General features: G+C 33.3%; 2 protein-coding genes across 2 annotated transcripts; one reads left to right on the top strand and one right to left on the bottom strand.

Annotated features, from left to right (window-relative positions):
• The first annotated feature begins 408 nt into the window (after nt 1-408).
• LOC106057315 (uncharacterized) lies at nt 409-11,325 on the top strand. The gene is made up of 10 exons (XM_013214469.2): nt 409-569; nt 3,226-3,394; nt 4,855-5,008; nt 5,195-5,416; nt 6,107-6,322; nt 6,435-6,617; nt 7,233-7,322; nt 7,938-8,097; nt 8,973-9,095; nt 9,864-11,325. The coding sequence occupies exons 1-10, from the start codon at nt 539-541 to the stop codon at nt 10,205-10,207; spliced, it is 1,692 nt and encodes a 563-aa protein (XP_013069923.2). The 5' UTR covers nt 409-538; the 3' UTR covers nt 10,208-11,325.
• A 1,271-nt stretch (nt 11,326-12,596) lies between these two features.
• On the bottom strand, nt 12,597-21,061 carry LOC106057338 (replication factor C subunit 3-like). The gene is made up of 8 exons (XM_056038438.1): nt 20,622-21,061; nt 18,585-18,790; nt 16,906-17,003; nt 16,134-16,315; nt 15,475-15,611; nt 15,186-15,284; nt 14,290-14,359; nt 12,597-13,032 (listed from the first exon to the last, which is right to left on the bottom strand). The coding sequence occupies exons 1-8, from the start codon at nt 20,706-20,708 to the stop codon at nt 12,844-12,846; spliced, it is 1,068 nt and encodes a 355-aa protein (XP_055894413.1). The 5' UTR covers nt 20,709-21,061; the 3' UTR covers nt 12,597-12,843.
• Between the last annotated feature and the right edge of the window lie 1,791 nt (nt 21,062-22,852).

Here is a 22,852-nt window from a genome sequence, read left to right on the forward strand (position 1 = left end):
ATAATACCGACAACCATCATTAATTTAATTTTATATTTACAGATGATAAAATTTGAGTTTAAGCGCGGTGCGACAAAAGGTACCATATACAGGGGTTAACATATAAATCGGTAGCATATATTATACATTTTTGTTTGTGGCAACTGGTTTGGATGGGGTACTACGTATATAATAATAAGGTATTGAAATATTCTATTGACTATTGTATTATTTTCGTATAGATCTAGTAGGATTATTTGGATATGAAGAGAAGATGTTACGGTTGATTATGTTAATCTAGATCTATACATAAGCTATCAATTCTGAAGACAACTACATTGAATTTATTTTTTATAATGATTTTCAATCTGATTTTTTTTTCTTCAAATTAGATTTGAATCGTAAACTTTTGTTGTGAAGAAAAGATTACCGATTTTTTACAATCACAGTGACCTACAAGGAAGGTTTAGTTTGATGGAAGTACTTGTTGATACCCCTGGCTAGTCCAGGGGTTTTAACCTGTTATTTCTTCATCTTTTAACGCATACAAATAATCAAAATGTGGAAAATATTACAAAGTCTTCAAAGAGGTACTTATGATCTAATCTAGATCTAGGCGTAGTCTATATTTTATCCAAGTTAACCGTGTTGACTTAGTCACTTAGTGTTACTCATGTTAGTGTTACTGTTACTTACTGTAGTCTGTAGAGTGTAGTGTGTAGACTGTAGTGTAGAGTAGTCAAGTGTAGGCAGTGTCACAAGTGTGTAATAAATAAATAATACTGTAAATAGTGTTTAGTAAATGTAAAGTGTAACTAACACTACGTCACTACTGACAGTAGTGTCACAGTGTGTTATTGTAGGCTAGATCTAGTCTAGTGTCTAGATCTATAGACACTATAGTATAGTAGTGTATACTGTGTAGAGTATTGTTTAGACTAGACAGTTTAGTATAGATCTAGATGTCTAGATCTAGAATCTAGTGACTTCTAGTAGATTCTAGTTAGTGTAGTACTGTTTCACTGTTAGTGTTAGTACTGTTACTCAAACTCAAGTTACTGTTGGTAGCCCTTAGACTTAGTAGGCCACTGTTAGTGTTACTCACTGTTAGTACTGTTACTGTATTAGAAAAACTTAGATCTAGAATCTAGTTTCCTAAATAGTCTTTCAAATTTGAATTTTATTGACAAATTTTGCTTAAAAAGTTGTAATAGCAAACATTATACTTTATACCATTTTATTTAGATCTAGATGCTTAGAATCATTTATGTAATAAATTAGACTAATCACTAATTAGACACTAGATCTAAATCCTTCATACCTAAAAAAAAAATCTAGATCCAACCAAATGCTTTGCTGCAGTCCTACAGAGGTTGATAGACCTAGTGACAAGTAGTGAAGACTCCATACTCCATAGGATATGATAGTCATTGCTACAGTTATACAGATTTAAAAGCATATAAGATAACCAACTTGAGAAAAAAAATGTAACATTTTCATTCACACCTCTAACTGCCCAAAAAAGTAAATAAGCTGTGTTTCCAAAATGTGTTAATGTAGGCCTAGCTTTCTTTAGTACACATGTATTCAATTTTTCCAATAGTGTTTGTTGTATGTTGAGTTGACAAGCAAGAAAATAACACACCTGACATGGTTAGTCAAGCCTGTAGATCTAACCTTACGCTAGTTACATAGATCAGATGTTTCTTAACAAATTTTTTTTTTTACTTACTAGATCTAACTGCATAGACTTTACTTTTACTAGATTTTAAACTTTACTCTTTAAGGTTTTCCGTTATAAAATAATTCAATATAATTAATTATTTTTAAATGAAGGTAGCCTTTTTTCTTAAGTTTTTAATTGAAGAGGCAAAAAAAACATATATATATATATAAATATACATCCTTAGTTATTGTGCAAGAATGTTTGTAAGAAGCATATATTCCATCTAGATATATGGTGCCAAATCATGTAATAGATACTAATTTTTATTACAGATATATAGGTTTAGATCTACAATTATATATATTAATCTACTCAGAGCATTAGGATATAAACCAACTCTAGGGGAAAAAAAACTAGCAATTTCATCCACAATCCTCCCTGCCTGAAAAGTGAATAGCCTGAGTCCAACTGATGTAAACAACCTGTTCAGATATTGTATGCACACATGTAGACAACTCCTAACATCACATAAAAACTGTTAAAAATCTTTTTGAGTTGCAGAAAAATTATATCAGAGAAAAACATCAACTACTTAAAAGTTATTATTGAAAATCAAATGGAATGATATTAAATATTGTCATTTAATCATGTTAGTGGTTAAAAGTTATAATACAATCATATAGATAAGATATAAGAATTTGTTTTTAGAAAAATATTTAGATCTAGTAATCCAGTAGAGATAAAGAGTAAAAAAGAGTAGATCCAGTCTAGAGATTCTAAACTCTAGATCTTGGATTTCAAGTAGAGGACCCTAGGACTTAATCTAGATCAAGATTCTAGATTAATCTAGAACCTGAAATGAATATTTAGATCTAGGTCTAGTAAGTTCTAATTATTAAAATTGTATTAAATAAATTACTGATAATAGGAAGGTCTAGAGACAAAGCATGATCTAGGTCTACATCAGTTGAAATTTATTAGTCTTGGAAAAACTGCATAATATTAATAGTATTTTTGGTTCAAATTTTGTAAGCATTCATTACTTACTTATTTTTATTTTGAATTTAATAATTTTTGTTTTGTTTTTAATGTTTGGACTATCATATGATTGATTTTGTATCACTTAACTGTAGACTTAATAAAAGGTGAAAATGAATGTATCATGAAATTTCTTGTCTCAAACTACACTGATAATTATGGTTAAAATACATGTTTGTAGTCTACACGTAGGCAAGTATTTCAGCTCATTATGTGAGTTTTGTTTAGACACATGCCTCACGAATGCCATCTTAGTTTGAAATGCGTGAGCATCATTGTCTGCTTTTTTATATGTGTGAATACATAATTTTTTTTCATATGTAGAGGGAATAGCCATAGAGCTTATTCCTCCCCCTATATACATAAAAAAAAATACAAAACTTCATATCAATAACATTAACAAATATTAGCTAGTTTCATCCTGCAACTAAAAACTGATGGTGTTCAATTTTAATTGCTTTTTTTTTTTTTTTTTTTTTTTAAAGAGCATTGAGATTTTTAATTAAATAAAAATATAAGCCAATCATTGCCTTTGTTTACAGCCTTCAGACAACACGTTCACAGTCCACGACCATCAGCTGGTCTCTATGTTGAGGAAGAACAAGATGTGGCTGCTGAGAAATCAGAAAAGCTTTGCCCCTTTTCATGGATCAGAAGAAATTCCAAAGAGTGTTTAGATAAACCAACATGTAGTGCTAGAGTATTAGATAGGTGAGTATTTAATAACAGATTGATGACCACTAGGGTTGAAAACTGTGAGGTCACTTCCTGACCCTAACTACATAGATTTGTACTTCTGCTTCTTCTTGAACAAAAATGTTGGATATTTTTAAGTGTCTGTACTTATTGTCTAGCTAGCCTGATAAAGTCTAACTACATATTTCCTTAGACACAGTATAATTGTATCACATTTTTGTTAGAGAACAGAATATTAGAGCATTGAAGTATTTATTATTAACTCTTTATCTCCATAATTATTTTTCCACGTTCTGACAGAATTGTTTATTATTCACATTAGTGCATTCTATCCTGTTATGATAAAACTTCAATAACATTTTTATTTGTATTCAGAAAACATTACTTTGGTATAGAATGATAGGAGATTGCATGCTCTTTTTATATGACACAAATTAAGGTTTATAAGACCAAACATTAATTAAATTTAATGAGGTGAAATTAACAATGATATCATTTATTAGGAGAGAAAGAGTTAAAGTGAGTTATCAAAAGTCCTGGTACATTAGTTGTGCATCAATTTATTGTCTGTATGGGATCTATAGAAACAAATACCTTGTCATAAAATATTTGCATCAAACCAAATGCTTTTAGATTGCTCTGGCCCCAGATGACTTATTTGATAAGGAAATAATATCTAAAAAGTTATTGACAAACAATTTTATGCTGTATATTTACATAAAATTAGGACAGTACAAAATTGACCTTGTCAATTTAGTTTTCCTTGGGAACACATTTAATTCTCATTGGGAAGATGAAAATTTGTTTCTGTTTGGTTTGTTTTCCTGCACACTTTCCACCTCTAGTGACTAATAAACAGCTCTGTGGAAACTAAAGTGTCCCTCATACATGTCACATATTTTTCTTGTGGGTCTTACACATATAAATGACAAAGAAAAAAGAATATTCCTCCTTTGTACAGCTAACCAACCACTGTACATTTTTAACCATCATCCCCCCCCCCCCCTAACTAATTCTGGTTAGGTGAATGTAAAATGATAAAATTCTAATTATAGGCCTATAGATACAGATGTAGAAGATGATGTGCAAAATGTTTCTGAACATCTGTCTGTTTATTAAACTGTTTAATGAATAGGAGCTATATGCTGAAAAACTTGCTGACCTATCTGTTCAAGATAAAGATATTCAAGACCAAATTTAATTTTAGATGATAATATTTAAAAAATTTTAGCAATCAAGCTAGAGTTTTCCGAGTGTGACCAATTAGCTAGTAATTCTTTTCTCAAAAATATACACCAACTTTCAAATTTCTAGGAAAATAGTTAGAGACAATTTTTAGAACCGTGTTAATTCTTGGTCCCCCCTTATGTTTTTTTGAACTGATGAATTTGCAAGCTGAATAGAGGAATTGTAATTTAAATGTCTTCTATCACCAATCTGTGTTATTATTATTGTTATTTTTTTTAATTTTTAAGTCTACATATAGAAGGTCAGGAGAATGACTTTGCTGAAGGCTGTCGTTGTGGTAGCAATGCCAACTACCAAAAGAAGAAATGGTGGCGAACTTCTCACAGAGATTTCTGGCATTACATGCCCCATACAAACTATATGATAGAAGCAATATCATGGGTAAGAAATTCATAATTAAAGCAAATTTTAAACGCAAACTTTTCTGACTCTAAAACACAATTTTAAAAAAAATATTATAAAAGTTTTTTTAAAATCTCAATTAGTAAAAAAAATTATTATTAAATTAAAAAAAACAACTAAGATGTAAAATTTTCTTTCAAGCACATTTTTCATCCACTTTTTTAGGGTTCTGCTGTTCTGTGTGGTACAGACTCTGACAGATTGCGAAGAAAGACTCGATTGCTCTATAGAGTGTTATGCACTGTGCCTGGGAGTAAGGGTACCCAGAAAAATGTGGTAGACAATCTCTTCCCTGGCAGTGTAGCCCCAAAGTCTCCATCACTTTTAGCCATCAAAGATGCAGAAGGCTCGGCTCATGACTTGGCTGTCAATGTATCCAAATCAGAGGTTAGGATAGGAATAAACATTTAAATAAGATGTTACCGTTTTAAATGAATGGGATAATGGAGAGTTTCTGGTAAAGCACTGGGCTGAATAGCAGTTAGGATTGGAGGTTTGCGATTTTAGGATGTTAAAATTCATTGATGAAAGTAAAAAGAAAATGTCAATATGCGGGCCACACATTAAGCTTAGGATCCATTGGCCTAGGATGAGCTTCATCCTGCATGCCCACTGCAGGCTTTACATATAGAGCTATACAAGCTTTAGAGTAAGGCCCCAACTTGGTACCCTTCAATCCCTTCAACAAATTGTCTGAGTTTGTTATAAAAAAAATAATAATTTGTTTATTTCTTAATTGTATATCAGTTTAGCCCTCTGGATATTTCAAATACATATCTTGGGGTCTTTAATAAGTTTAATCCTGTTCTAATCATATCTATTGTGTCAGGAAGGAAAATTTGTTTTATTTTGTAATATTACTAATTTATTTAATTATTATTTTTGGTGAATTTGGTATACACAGTTAGTAAAACCTATGATTATTGGTTAGTTCTAAGTACTTAACTATTCTCATTTATTACAAGATTTGGTTAATTTTGTTTCAAGATGAAATGTAAGGAAAATTTATAATTCATTATCAGTTATGTGGCTTGAAACACTATTTTAATATGAATCTACGCTCAATCTATTTCTAAGACACTGGATTCTGCAATGGAAGAGTTCCAGTCCATGTGTAATGAGTACACTGCTAGGAACGAGATCATGTTAGGGCTTGAAGCCTGGGAGAAAGGTGACATGTCAACTGCGGTGAAACATTTGCGTTCTTCTTGCCTCCTGGGAAACTCTACTGCATGTTTCAACTTAGGCTTGTGTTATGAGAAAGGATCTGGTGTGGAGCCTGATCCAGACAAGGTTAGCTTTTTTTGGACTTGTTAGTCGTTGTCACTTTGGTTGTGACAATCAATTAATTAAAAGTGACTGACACTTAGATTCATGTGTTTGTAATATTGTATTTGTATTGTAGGCTGAGCGCTACTATAAGCTGGCGGCCAAAGGAGGAAACAGTATGGCCCTGTTCAACCTAGGATTGCTGTACATGAACCATGTCCAAGAAGAAGATGAAACTGGAGCAGCTGTCCATTGTGGGTGCAAAAAAAATGAAGCCATCAATTTGATGGAGAGGGCTGCTCGCCTGGGGCTGGCTGAGGTAGAATTTTAAGAAAATAAAACTGAAAACATTAATGTAGTTTTATGCAAAGTAACTGAAACTTATTAAAAACTAAAAATCTTAAAGTTTATAAAACATTTAAAAAGAAAAGTGTTGATATAGAACCCGCGCTTCAAGATAGAGCACAAACAAATTGTAACAGATTGATCAAGTCTAAGACATTTTTTCCCATTCTGGATTGTTTTTTTGATATTAGAGCAAACAAATTTTAAAAAAATTAAAAATGTAAACTTTGTATTCATTCTTTTTTGGGGGGAAGGGGTTAAATTGAAATTTACATTTGAGATTGACATTCAAAAGTTTGTTGAAGGAGGAAGCTTTGTATCATTAGTATTGTTGATGATTAAAGTGGACTAGCAGGTCACAGTGGAGCACCTTCTTGTCAGAATTTTTTTCATTGTCGTACTTGAGATCTCATCTCTTGATAAATTCAATTATTGATATATATTACACATAATAATATTATTACTCTAACAGTCACATATTTGCAAATTTAAAAATTTTTTTTTTCCAGTAGCACATTGTCTTAGAGTGAATAGGAGAATTTTGTTCGTGTAATTTACATAGAAAATTCTGAGAATTTCTTGTTTGCAGGCCCAGACTTACCTAGGCATGTATCATATTGATGAAAAGAGAGACTTGCCTACAGCGGTGCAGTATTTCAGAGCAGCAGCTGAGCAAAATGTAAGCATTTCTGTACTGATTACTTTAATTAAGCGATGTACTTTTCCATGAACTTGGAGTTATTTGTACCAGTTTCTATTGAGTGTTTTTTTACTTGCAAAGCCATTAGAGCCTAATTTTTAATTCAGATATCTTAGTTTTCTAGGCCAGAAGTAAGCTCTAAAATAAAAATCTAAAAGTCTAGTGCAGCTGTACTTCAATATCCCTTTATTGTTTCTGCTCTTTATTTAAACTATAATTAGAACATTGTTGTATAGGTCTAAACATTAGTTAGCAGCTGTTACTACATTTTGAAGATACAAGTTGCTGTTCTCTGCACTTATTGAAAGTTTGACAACATGACTTTCCATCTCCTTCTAAAATAAAGTGTCAAATGGTCCCTCTGGGGCAGAAAATACAATTGGTAGTACATATTAAAGTCACCAAAAAAAGTTTACTTTTTAATAATATGATAGTTGGCTATAGTCAACAAAGATTATATATTGGTTCAGATCATATAATTTGATTTAAGCTCATGATGGAATGATGATGATTATAATACTGGAACATAGTGCCATGAAAAAGTGGACTTTAATTATATTAAAGTCAATACATTTTTTGTTTCATTTAACTTAGGATGCAGAGGCCCAGTATTTCTTGGCTTCCTGTTATGAACACGGCTGGGGAGTTACAATGAACGAGTGTCGTGCTGCCCAGCTCTACTCTCTTGCAGCCAGTGCTGGTCACGTGACTGCCCTCTACAACTTGGCAGAGTTCAACGAGCATGGTTTGGGTGGTAAGTGAACTCTCGTCTATTTCACCTGAATTCTTTCTTTAGCTCATGGTCTCATTCACCATAAACATTTATTTTTTATTAGAGGTTGCCAAATTCTAAGAATGATGTAAATTTGTGCATGTTGAGTATACAAGCTAGTTCTGCTGAAAGAGGACAAATAATCTGCAAAAAAAAACAACAACAACTGGCGTGCCTAAAACTGTATCCAGTGTTCTTCATATTTTTTTTCTTTAAGTCATTAAAGTGGAAACAGTATCAACTACACTTCTGCAAATGTTACAAATTGTTCATTAAACCACTATCTCAGATTTCTGCTTTCCCCATTATACCCTAAGTAAAAGAGAGATAACTCTGAATAACAAGTATTAAAAAAAAATTTAGATCTAATATTAATGAATTAATAAACAGCTTTAAATAATTTAACGATATGTCTGGTTTCCTAAAAATATATTCTTTTAATATTAGTATATAAAAAGCTTTGAAAATGCATTGGAGAATGTGCATTTTCATTTAAAAAAATTTTCAGAAAAATAAATTAAAAAGCTAGACACATTCGGTTTTCACAACAAAAACAAAAAGTCACCATGCTCTCATTCTCGTTCTGAATGAGACATGACGAGCTCTTCTGATAGGAAAGTTAAAAAACTGCTGCTAGCATCCCAACTCACATAAGGACTTAAACATAAACAAAGCATCTTACCATGGTAGGAGCTAGTGGGTTAAGAAATAGTATTGTTTTGTCTGAAAGACATGAATTTGTAGGGGAGATAAATGGTTTACTTTACTTTGCTCTGTAAATAGGAAAAGGTCTTGGAAGTGAAATATCAGATTTGTGTTTTTATTGTTCACACTACGAATGTATATATTTGTCTTAGGCTTGCCTGTGGATAGAAGCTCGGCTCTTGAACTTTACCAGAAAGCTGCTGACCTTGGGAGTGAGGAAGCTAAGATGCGACTGAAAGAGATCAATTTAGAGACAAAGGAAGTTGAACTTTCTGGTAATTAATTTTATATAACTTGATGTTCAACAGATTTTTTTTTGTATGATGTTATTTTCAAACGAATATAAATGCAGGTGTTAGTCCAAAGAATTGAGTCATCATCAACATCATCAAATTCCATTTGAGTTAGGGCTTGAGAGGCTTAAATCCTCTCTTGCAAAAGCCCTGGACAGAAACCCTGCTATCTTGCGTAGTGCATAAATGTCGCCATACAGGTTGAGAATTTTGGGTTTCCCAGACCTGTTGAGACGGAGATCAGCAAGTCTGGGGCAGTCAAACAGAATATGAGGCACGGTTTCCTCTTCTTCCCCACAGCGGGGGCACAGTGAATCAAAATTTGGCCATAGCTGCGAGAAATATGAGCCAACAGGACAATGGCCTGTCCTGCACTGTGCTATAATAGCTTGCTCAGGCCTGGACAGCCTCCACCACGGGAAAGTGCCGTCAGGGCGCCTCATGCGCTCCCAGACTCCTTGGGCTTTATGGGACTTGTCCCAGCACTCAAACCACTCAAGTAAAAAACTTCATTTAATTGCAATATCTGAATAATGTGAAGTATACCAACTGATTCTAGACATATTTTTCTATCAAAATAAGCAGGTTTTTTTTAAATTGATATTTTTGTCCCTAATCGACTATTTTATGACCCGTCGACACCCTTAAGATGTTAAAATGTGTTACATTTTTTTTTCACTTTATAAAGTGATAATTTATTTAAATTAAAAAATACAATAAAATAAAAATTAATGTTTAATAATTTTTCAGAAAAACAAAAAGGTTTTGGTCAGCATTATATACACACCCAAAGTGATGTACTTAGTAGCCACAGCTCGGCATTGAGTCCTTCCTTGTCTTCACCCAACTTGTTGGACTATCTACACAGTATACCCAATTACTTCAGTGCAGCCTGGGAATCTAGACACGACCACAACACAAACACCAATGTTGATAAGTGTCATTTTCACCTTGAACCACTGGAGAATGTTGTCACTGGAACACTTGCTGCAGGTCCCATGTGCCAGCCACAGCAGAAGGGGCTGTACATCCCCAGGGAGATGCATCGTTCTCACACATATCCTAATATAGCCATGGTGGCTTGTAACAACTGAACAACTGGGTAACTTGTTTTGTCAAAGTTGATAAACTTGATTTCACCTGTTGATTTCTTTGTTGATTATGAGATTTTTTTTTTTAACCCGCATGTTTAGGGTCCATTATATTGATAGGCTTACTTGATAGAAAAATAAAACGGCATTAGTAACCCAAGTGACAACATGATTGTCAACCTATTAAAAAATGAAGTCTTGCTAATGATGTCAAATAGTGCTTTGTCCCCCTCTTATATTTCACACTAACTAATGCCATAACTTTTTGATTTGGATACCATTTAGTAGATTATGTACATTCACACAACTTTTTTATTGAAGCACAAATCATACATAAAAACTTTCATTCCCATACACCGTGTGTAGAATTGGTCAGAAAATCTCTATTGAAATTGCCAACAAATTTCTGTCTTCATCCAGCAACATTCAAAATCATTTTACTATAAAGAAAAAATGGTCTTTCAGAATAAGATTGCATTATTATCATGTTGACATTTTTTTAAGTTTAGAAAAATAAATTCATGTATAATCCAAAGCAATCTTTCCACTTTTAATTTTACTCTACTAAATGTGTGATTTTATATTTTTGTGTAATTTATTCTTTTATGTTTTTTTTTTAAAGAATGTTTATTTTTGAGTTTTGAAAGACTCCAGAATTTCTTTGACACTATATTTTTTATATACACAATTAAATTCTTATTGAGATTTTTCTGACATCAGATGTGAAATGAGTTGTACGTAAGTGAAAGAAATATCTTGAGATACAGTAATGGATGCAGTGTAGAGATACACCAATTAAATATTATAAACATTAACTTTGTATAAAGCTTTTTTTTTTTTTTTTTTTAAATCCATATGCTTGGTTTTAAGATTACAATGATTACTTAAGCAATGGGAAAGATATTTATAATGGGGAAGACTATTGTAGGCCTATCAGAAGTGTTGTTTTTTTTTAAATACCTATTGATTGTGGAGATAATACATTTCATCTATTGTTGTCATGATTTGTATATAAACTTCCAGTTGATGGAGTTGTTACATTGTTCATTCTCATGTGATGTTACTACATAATCTCAAACCCATTTGTTCAAGCAACAAAAAAAAAATAATTTTTTAACTTATTTCAACCTTGTTTAATGTGTTCCTATTTATTGGTACTGTCTTGTGTCACTGTACATTTTCTACTGCTGGTCATTAGACAAAATATATTTATGTATACAATGGCAATCAGAAGCAGTGCGTCAAGTAATCATTTTTAAAAGATTATTTTTAGTGGTTCCATATCTCCTGAAGATTAACTTTTTAAAATTAGGTATGCAAATATGAGCATATCAAAAGGGTAGCTGCCTGATCATGGGGTATGTTTGGTCGATTGGTCTTGATGGTCCTGGGTTCATCTTACCCTCTGCCATCCCCCAGTGTCCTGCGGGAGGTTAGGACTAGGAAGTAGTTTATCTTCATCTCTGAAGGAACAACCGAAACATGTAAAACATTTTCGTAAATCTTCAATTGGAAGGACCTCTTCCAGAGGCCATGAATGAGTGATTGTCTCTCATCGATAGGTGAACCATCAAGTAGATGATCATTCAATCACATATTGCTAGGCCAGGCTCACACTGAACAACAATAACATAAGTTTATTGAATACTTATAATACTAATAATAACCTTAACCAGCTGAACAGTAAAATCACTTTTACATAGACAATTTTGAGTTTAGGCACATCGGCACAATTTAGGCCATGTCGTGCCTGTAATCCTTTAAGGATCACTCTCCCTTTACATAACAAGGGCTTAATTCTATACAGTTAAATCATTAAAAACAAGGTCTATTCATAGTTAAAATAGTAAAGGTAGTAAAAATTTAATAATTTGGTAAAAATCTTATGTAAATATTATATGTTCACAATTCAAAAATCAGATCTTCGTAGACAACCCCACCTCTTGGACAACAAAGCCCAGTACCTTCCCAGGGTTGACATTGTCGAATAGTGTCTTTAATGTGTGTGCTCAAAAAAAATTTCTCCCTGACATCCTGGTATCTGGGGCTTTTGTCTGAAGGGAAGAATGATTGTGGTTGTCCATAGTTTGTACTACACAGCTTGAGATACCAGCTGAAAATGTTGAAAACTGCATTTTTTACCTACATTGGTAACCTAACAGTTGACCAATGGATAGATCTTTCAGAGGCCACATCTTAGTGAAAACACAAACCTGAGTTCTACTGTCATTGTCAATGCCACTGTCATTTTTAATATTCTTGTTTTCATAACCTTTAAAGAATTTTTATTAGATACTGGTACTTTTTTTTTTTTTAAATTTAGTAAGGATTAAATTAAGTAAATAAATTTTTCTCTACTTTAAAAGACAAAAAAAAAAAAATGTAATCCAAATCATTTTCTTAAAAAAATGTTTTTATTCACTGGAAGGACTTATAATTTGCAAAATAGTTCCAAACTTCAGCATCATACATTGATTTAATTATCCTTCAAGCTCAGAACTGTATTACAGAAAAATATCAACAATTCACATCTGTACTGGTAGTTCATGTATTTTAAGCTTCAGTCAATAGTTAGTAAAACATTGAAGAGTTCCCACACAAATGTTGAGAGAGTGCGTCAATGAACACAAGAGAGCTCTTCAAAATAAATCAGCAATCCCTTCTTCCAGAAACCTTTTATAAATAGCCATAAATTTCGCCACAAAAGCTTCTAAGTGGTAAATAGATTTCTGTCCTTGCTGGAGTCTGTGCTCATAATAAGCTGCATTTTGGACCACCTCTGCTTTCAGCTGACCATCACACACTGATAATAACTCTTTCAATAGACCCTGCAATGACAAACAACATGCATATCTTATCTTATATAATACAGATGTTACTTCAAAAAAGAAGATGATTACGTCCAACGCGTCATGCAATATTAGTTTCTTAATGCTAATAGCACAATTGAAAGAGACTATTATAGTTGAACATATTGTGCTGGAAGACATAATACTTATTTGGAATATATATTTAGATATACAAGGCTTGTCTTTTAGTATGAAGATTAAGTGCTGTATTTTAAGTGGCTGCACAGTTCTAGCTGTCAATCTGCTTATTTGCCACATCCAGCAGATACAACCGTTGTCTGCCAGTGGTTTGGTTTAAGTTCTCTTTTTGCAATCTAAATATGTACTAAGCACATTTTTTTTGGGTCTCAAGTGTGTCTCCTGTAGCCTTTGTAAGATTTCCAAATGTCTGCAGTCAGGTTGTCTATTGTGTCATTTAAAACAAGCGGCTTTTTTTTTTCTGAGGGGGGTGGGGATGAGCAACGAACTACCCTTCAGCTCTCACCAAAAATAAAAGTTCCTTTAGCATAAGATCGTCCCCCAGACAGACTATGTGCCCTGACCAGCGTAGCTGTCAAACAATAAGCAGTCCCTCTACACTGTCCATTCAAGAACATAGCTATTTGTAATGCAGTCTAGCCATTGTATGTCCATGCTGGAGGGTGGACACCTTAGGGGGGAAAGTGTTCAAGAAACCTTAATTGCTGTCTGTATAGCATCCATCTTTCAGATGTGTACTTGCTTGGTAGTCAAGTTTAGCTGGGAGTTGGAGTGATTTATTTGCCACTCTCTGGCTTGAAGGCAACCCAAAGCATTACTAGCCTTAATTTGTATGTAATCTAATAATAAAAGTCAAGCTACTATAAAACAATTCTTGGAACAATGAGTCACTGCAACCAAGTTATACAAGTTTTTGGGTCCTATATTGAATCCTCTTTAACAATCTAATGCTCTTTATGTGACTATAGACAGTTGAGAACTACATAAACAATATTTCCATTTTACTTTTAAACTATTTAATAGTTAATTTTTTGTTTTTATAACAGATATTTACCAGTACTGGGAATCTAATTTTTAAATGTCTCTCAAAGACATAGCAGGACCATTTAAGAGAAATAATTATTTTCTTAATTCAACTGAAAGTAATGTAAACTATTAGATAAATTAAATTTAAGATGATATATATAGATTATATTATATTTGTTGTAACCTCCCCTTATTCATAAGCCCCTGACAAAACTAGTCCTAAATGTTTACCTTCATAATCACATCTGGAGGTATGCAGTGAGTCAAAAGTTCATACAGTCTGGCTCGGACTTCAAGCAATCTAGCGAAAAAAAAATTCTCTTTCATATATTAAGATAATAAGAAAAATGAAAAAAATAAATTAGATTCAGAATCAAAGCAGGCTCTTCAGAATCATTGTTAAGCCAATACTACTCTATGGAGAAGAGACATGGACAAACACCTTCATCACCATGAACAAAATCCATGTACGAAGAAGATTTTTAAGATCCGCTGGTCAGACAAGATCCCTAATGAGGAAGTGGGGCAAAGAACAAAGCAGCAGCAGATGTATGAAGATACCATTCACAGGTGCCGGCGATGGATAGGCCACGCCCTTTGCAAGCTTGCATCCAACATCACAAGGCCTCACCTAAACACCCCTCCTCTCCCACTTGCACATAAAAAAAGAGGAAGAGGGCATGGCCCAAAAAGAAATACATATGAATATGAGATTTGGAAGCAGATGCCAAGCAGTAGAACTAAAAAAAAAAAGGTATTTCAACAATAATGAAATGATTTATGTAAAGAACAAGATTAAGGAAGCTGTACATGAAAAGAAATATTTTTTACAAACAAAATAATGTGTAATCTTTTCCTATGAGTTTTTATCCATTAGGCACTGAATCATGGATTCTTATTTTAACACTTTTTTTTGCAAAACTTTTGTCACAGGCAAGCATTTAAATAAGTGTGCGAGTTCTTGCTTTAAATCTCTGCATAATGAATGACTTCAATGTCCCTCTATTACTATAAGCTTCTCTTGTCCCTCTATAACTATAAGCTTCTCTTGTCCCTCTATTAACTATACTATAAGCTTATCTTCTTTTGTACTTTATCTTCCCCCTTCTTTTTTTCCTTCCCTTTACCTTTTAGGAGACTGCTGCTGCGCAATCATAGTAGCCGTCTCCCTCAGAAATATTTCCCAGTCAGGCTCAGAGATTTCTTTATCAACATTGAAGGGATATCTACAATCAGAAAATAAACACAGAAGCATAAAAAAATGGCCTAGAACACTAGAGAATATATTTTTGATACTGCAAAGAGAGCACCAATATTGTAAAATAAATTGTTTAATTAATTATTAGGAACATTTTACAATTTATATAAAATCATTTGATATGTAAAACACCAGTATGATACAAGAAATAAACATACTGTTGCACACGGCAGGCTTCACACATCAGTAGAGCCCGTCTGAGATTTCGTCCACTTTTCTCTGCAATTTTAACAGCCATTTCATTAGGTAAAGTGAGTCCTTCTTTTTTACACACCATGGTCAAAACTTGAGTTATCTGTGTTGAAAGTAAAGCATGACATAAGATGATAGGGATTTATTTTCTGAATACATTTTTTCCATAACTCAAATCATGATCTAATTCTGTCAAACAAATCAGTTTCAAAGTCAAGAAATACACTGGAGTAGGATTACAGCGAAAATCTATGAAGATGTAATCATAAACACAAAATGATAAAAACTTAATTCATATGTATTCACTGAAAAGTTAATTTCAAGGCATCCTTGAATTTTTGTATGGGTGTCAATGTGTGTATTTGTTAATTTATGATATTTCTTTTTTTTTGGACAAATATCGCATATTGTAGTATAGTTCTCAGTTACATAAATACATGTTTCTGTTATATGTCCACTGTGGTTAGATCATGACCACTTTTGTCATCAAGGTGGCTGAGGACTTTGCATTGGGGCTTGTGCCTCCTCATGTGACTGGTGAGACCTATTTGAGCCCGGAATGTTATAGTGAATCACAACACTGCATTTAATGCAGCAATACCAGAAACAAACAAAATGCAACTACCTCTGCAATAGTTGGTGCTGCCACTCTGATCCCCAAACAACGACTGCGAATGGCTGGGATAACTTTGCTAGTTGAATTGCAGCACAGTATTATGCGACATGTGGCCATGTATTTTTCCATGGTGCGACGTAAAGCATGCTGGGCATCTTTTGTGAGTCTGTCCACCTCTGTCAATACCACAACTAAAAAAAAATACAAAAACATATAAATTAAAGAATTTAAAAAAATTTTTTCAGTACTGTTACATTTTGATCAGAAAGGCACTGAGAGGAGATATAGCATGTCTTAAACTTCTAGTAGTACTGCTTTTACTCTTTAAATGTGTATCTTTCTGTCTTCCATTGAAGCTTGACCCCATTAATTTAATTGTTTAACATTCTTACTGGGTGGGCAAACCATTTTATTTTTTGTTACTTCATATATACATTTTCAAACTCGACTAACACTGACCCCCCCCCCACCCCAATTTATTTATTGTTTCTTATGTTGTTTCGTTGATTTTTTTGCCTAAGTGGGAAGAGACTTCAGACGTTGCCAGTGACAGATCTTTATAAAGCTAGCTTGCACCAAATGGCAGGAAGGATCTAAGTAAGTCTAAATCTAAAATCTAACACTGATGTTGAACTTTTACTAAGAAAAAAAAAATTCTAGAAGTATGACCTTTGTTTCACAACCTTACCACTTAAAGTTCACCGATTCAGCCTGTACATTTGAACCTTTTCTTTCAGAATTCAATCCCAATTTTTAATCATCTTATCAATGGCATACTCACTTTTAAAGTTTTTCTGCTGAGTTGAGTCCAGCTGATTGACTTGAGCTACGTTTTTGATGAGTTCCTGTATCACAACTCTATCATTATGACCCACATCACTAATGAACGAAATGACACAATTATTTCAAACACATGATTTATGGGATTTATATTTATTTAATATTCAGTCAAAAGGGCACAATGGTAAAAGAAATTTACTTAATGATAATATGGATTATTTTTTTTTTTATAACTAGAATGTGATCTCAAGACAAATTTAACTAGCACTTTCTAGACATGCATCTTAATTACTACCATCTTTGTAATAAAAGATCATGATGGAGAAATACAATTTATGCAATAGTTTCCTGTCTGTTGGTACAGCCTTGTTAAGTTTTTTTTTTAAATTGATTATTTTCATATTATGATTCTGTTTAGTGTAAAAAAAAAAAAAAAAGTAAAGTTCCCCTTTCAGACCTTGTGGTCTATAGGGTAGATGATATAAAGGTCATCTGTTTCTAAAGCCTACGGTTAACAAGGGTGTCATGTGGCCAGCACAATGACCAACCGCCTTTACGTTTCCCTAACTAATGTGAGGTACCCATTAGAGTTGGGTGGACTACGAGGCGCCCAAAGATCCCGAAATTAAAAATCCCAGTCTTCACCAGGATTCGAACTCTGGTCCCCTGTTCAGAAGTCAAGCGCTTTACCGCTCAGCCACCGCGCCTCCCATTCTGTTTGTGTAGGACAGCAATTTTATACTAAGCTAACTGGCATGCAAAAAGAGAATGAGTTGAATGTTTGAAGACCACAAATAGTTTTTAAGACATACCTTGCCTAATGAAACAAAAAGTAATTACATCTCCTATAGAACCGAGTGTAACCCAACTATGTTCCCCTCTTTTATCCAATGTACTGTAATGATTCTTTAGTTGGACGCGTAGAATTGGGGATTTTCTCTAGTTATGTGACAGTACGTTAAAAAACTTAGAATGGAAATAGCCTAGAGATTTGTTTCAGCATTGATTAGGACAAAATGTGATGTTGGACCGTGCCTTTCTTTTGGAATAAAAATATATATGTACATTTTAAATAATCAGTTTTATTTGAATCTGTTTGTTCTGGTTTGTTACATTGTCATCTATTTATCATCTAAAATATCAAGTACTTGAATTCGTGCCACTAGTAACAACCAGCAACATTAACAGTACTGAATCACTATGTGATAACAAACAAAGCAGGAGCCAATTATACCCTTTACAGACATTGGTGATGCATAAAGCATATCCTGCATTCAACATTACAAGAAAAGTCCCCACCTGAAACCATCCAAGGAAAGAAGGGACACCCAGTTATACATGGTGTCAAGAACCCAAGTAGATGGGCAGAGAATCGGACAGAAACGAGACACATAGAGGAGGCTGGTTGGTGGCCTATGCCCAGACAGAACCACAGGCAGAGATGATGAGATGAATGAATCATTACAAGCAGCTAGATCTAAATGTCTTAGCTCTGCACACTTGTCCCGCAGTTGGAGTCCAGCTGGTGAGCATTCACACGCTGGCAGTTTTTAAATAATATTTTTATTTTGAAAACTAGTATCTATATATAAAAAGCTGACTTGTATTTTTATTTCTACACACATGACCAGGCAATGCATATCACATGATCAGATTATAGTGAAGAAGAAACAAACTTACCTGGGGTTAACTTCTATGTGATAGTTACTAGATATTGTTGAGATCTCTAATTTTTTGTTAGACGGTGTTGTGAACTGGCTATGTTCAATTCTCAGTTTCTCCACCCCTGCGCCATAAAGCTCACGCAAAGTACACATAATCCTTGTCTTTTTCCCAGCACCAGAAGGGCCATACACCAAAAGATGAGGAAAGTCACCACCTTCAACCTGAGTTGTTGTAGAAAAGGAGAAAAAGTTTAACGTCATTTGAAAATATAGTAATATAATACCAGTATTAATATTGTTTTTGTCACACATGTGGGGTTCTTGCTTGAACCTAAGCCCATGGGTACCTTGCTATGCTACTGATTCCTTCATATCACAAAGATTAAAAAGGCACATTCCTCGTTCCATATGCTAGGACAAAGTTGTATAAATGCTCCTTCTTCCTGTGTTATTAGAGCATGGAATGGGTTGCATGAGCTAGCCAGGAAAACCAGTGACTTGGCAGAATTTAGGTCATTGGTTAATATGCATGACGCATAGGACATAATCATCTTCTTTTTTGAAGTAACGCCTGTATAAATATAAGATTTATAAGATAAGATATCCTCTTTAGGTTTTTGCCCTCTCTATTCACTTTCACCTGGATTCTCAGTTTAGTGTCACCTAATTTAGCACTCAACGTGGTGCATCTAGAAGTAATTACATTTTATTCGACAGGGAATCATTCTTAAAGGTTTGTATTGAAGGCGAATTTCACTGACCAGACATTAATATTCATTTACCTTCCCGTCCAACATATCAAGAATTTTATTTTTGAACTAATTTGTCACGCTCTTTTAAAAAAAAAAGTTTATAATACGGTATGTGCAAACAATATACAGTTCTTTTTTTTTTTTACTCTTTTTTAAAGTTTAGAAGTTTTTGGAAAATGCAAGTATAAACATTATTTTGACAAAAATTAAATTCAAAAATGTTTATTTTTTAATGTTTATATATTATATATATTGCCTTTTCTTAAAAGCTCGAGTCTATTCCTTAGAGACTTTTACAAATACTGAGATGCGTAAAAGTTCTAGATCACCTTTTACACGTTATAGTGGCAACCAACAGCTTGGGCTATTAAATGTACTAATATATATATCATTATATGTGTTTTCCCATCTATTTTGAAGTATTATTATCTTTCTTAGCTGATGCATCATGGTGCTTAAAAATCTTCCCTTCTTCAGGGGAAGATGAAAAAAAAAGTAATATGCACATAACTTTGACCCATTAAGGAAAAAAATGCATGTCACTGACAAACAAAATAAATGTCATTCTTAACTCTTTCTCTCCTAATTGATTATGCCAATGTTTATTTGACCCCATTAAACTAAATTGATTTTTGGATTTATAAACTTTAATTTTTGTTGTGTAAAAAGAGCATGCATTCTTCTGTAATTCGATACCAAATATAACATTTTCTGATAACAAACAAATAAGTTATTGAAGTTTTATCCTAACAGGATAGTGAAATACAATCAGAACGAGGAAAATAATTACTAAACGGAGAGAAAGAGTTAATTTGAAAATGTAACCCCAAAAAGTGCAAACTTTACTGGCAATAGCAATGTAGCAGTAACCATTTTAATTAAGATGTTTTAAGAATAATATGGTGAGATGATAGAGAAGATTTTTATGAATCGCAAACTGTTAAATAGACAAGCTAAAATAGTACATTTTTGGCCTTTGGGTTAAAGAAATTAATACTCTATTTTATTTAATCTAAATTTAGATTAGATCTAGACGTATTCTACTTCAACATGGATAAATTTGGTTCATCTGGATTTTTTTTTCCAAGTTCATTTTATTTTTTTTTTATTGTTATTCACTTATTAATGTAAGTTTTCCATTTTTGGAGTTCTGGTAGTGAGGATGAAGCTGGTAATGCATTTAGCCATGGCCTTTAACCTAAAGTAAACCTAGATCTAGTTAGGATTTTACTTAACATTTTTTAGGAAACAGAACTAACTTATAGATTATAGATCTAGAATCTAGATGATGTTAAGATTACCAAACGTTTAAGATGTGCAGCTTGGTCTTTGTGATAATCCAATTTGGAGAGAGACGTTGGTCGATATTTATCTACCCACAAACTCATTTTTTTGTGTATTCAATGACTGCTAAAATATTAATTATTATATTCTTTTGTAGAATATAGATCTAGTCTAGATCTTTGTTTACTGATCCTAGTCCTACTGCAGTGATAGTAACTCAGTAACTGTCTTAAACTTAAACTGATCTACGTGATCTACTATGTCTAGGTCGGACTAGAAGTAGACTCTAGAATAGAAGTTTGAAGCTAGACTACTAGTCTCATACTTTTATAGATCTAGATTAAAAATCACCTAAAAATCTATAGAATCTAGATCTATCTAACAAGATGGAGAGTATTAATTAATAATATAAAATGACTATGATTGTTGTTATTTTGCTTTGAAGGCGCGCCTTTTGTTTGGTATAGCAATGTAGATATCAGCAGTACAGAAATCCTAACATTACAAAACAAACACAAAATGCAAAAACTAAGCATTCGTGTGTGTGTGTGGGGGGGGGGGGGAAACGAATGTCATTAGATCTAGAATCTATCCAGATATCTAGAATAGAATCTGTACTTGACCTATAGATCTACATATGCCAATCAATTTTATCAAATTGTATGTTATTATCAATATTTTCTTTTAAGCACGGTCAGCGAACGGGGCAAAGCAGTAGCGTAACAAGTTACCCGTGTGCAGAGGCGTTGCGAGCAAAGCCTGCGACCGGTGCACAGCACTTTATCATCACTCCCCCTCCCCCCCCCCCCGAGCAACATCACATTATAATCTAATACAAAGAATCCATTTACTAATAAGAATATAGTACAAATAAAAATAGAATATATAGTTATAACTCTGCTCCTGATGGACAGATTCAGGGGCATAGCGTTTGGGGGCCCGTGCGGGAAGCTTGATATCTTTGGGGGCCAATGCATTTTGCGTAATATTTAATTTTTAATCTAAAAAAATTAATTTGGGGGCCTTCTCAAGTTGGGCCCCAGGGGGATTTTCAAATTCTCCCCTCTCCTTCCCACAACCTAGCTACACCACTGGACAGATTGTTAATACGAGCAAGGAAAGATATTTGATTCCGGTCTAAGTGAATGGAGAAATAGAACTAGATCTTGGTTCGATCAGCCCAGATTTATCAAAGAGAATAACACCAGTGGATAGGCCAAAATTATGTGTAAGAGTGTAGGTTCTTTGTGCGAGTTGTCTGGTCAGGATATTGTCTAGGAAACTATTAATTGGGTTAATTGTTTTATCATAATACTTTATTTATGCAATTTATATATATAAAAAAAATTACCAATTTTTAGCGGCCCCCAAAAGGGGGAAAGACGCTATTAGTTTTGTGTGGAATTTTTGTACGTCCGTCCTGTTTGGATATCTTAAACTAGAAAAGATAGTGAAAATCCGACATCATAATATTTTAGACCATTCAAAGTTCTGATGCAATGGCTACTTTTTCTCTTTTCTGAAAGCAAAAAATCTAATTTTTTAAATCACTTATGCAAGCAGTTTTTTTTTCATAAAAAAAAATACACCCATGAACTATGAACAATTTCTGAACAAAGTTTTTACATTTGTTGTTATTTTTTGCAATGTAATCTTTTGGAAAGTGAATTTAAAAAAAATAGATTCTTACAGGAACTTTTTTTTTGCGTTGAATAGCCCACTTTGTGCACCTAAAAACAGTTACAATAAGAATTCAAGTTTGTCGTCTGGTAAACCCACCAACAAAATCATTAACACATCTTGGAACCTTTGAGCTTCCATAGGAAGACAGATCCTTCTGAAAGAATCCCAAATGTCAAGGACTTTGTTCGTGTACATACATTTGTCTAAGACAGGGGACAACGGACAACCTATTATAGTGACCGTCAAGTTTGGACAGTTTCTTCTGAACAATGTTTGCCTTAATTGTTGTGTAAACCGGGAAATTGCGTTTTTGTCTTATTTTGTTGTTGGCAATGTGATCTCTTTTACTGAATAAAAAAAAGTATTAGGTTCTTTAAAAAAAAAAGGTTCTTAAAAGTAATGGGACCTATCTATAACTATCCTTCTATGTTTAATTATACAAATTATAATTAGGGAATACGATATTTGTTTAAAACATTCTCAAAAGATAGTCGCTCTACTTCTGAGTGGTTAATATACTTTTGTTTTCTAAAAGCAAACCGTTTAGTTTATAAAATTAATTATG

This window comes from Biomphalaria glabrata, chromosome 8 (genome assembly GCF_947242115.1).
Source record: "Biomphalaria glabrata chromosome 8, xgBioGlab47.1, whole genome shotgun sequence".
Lineage (NCBI taxonomy): Eukaryota > Metazoa > Mollusca > Gastropoda > Planorbidae > Biomphalaria > Biomphalaria glabrata.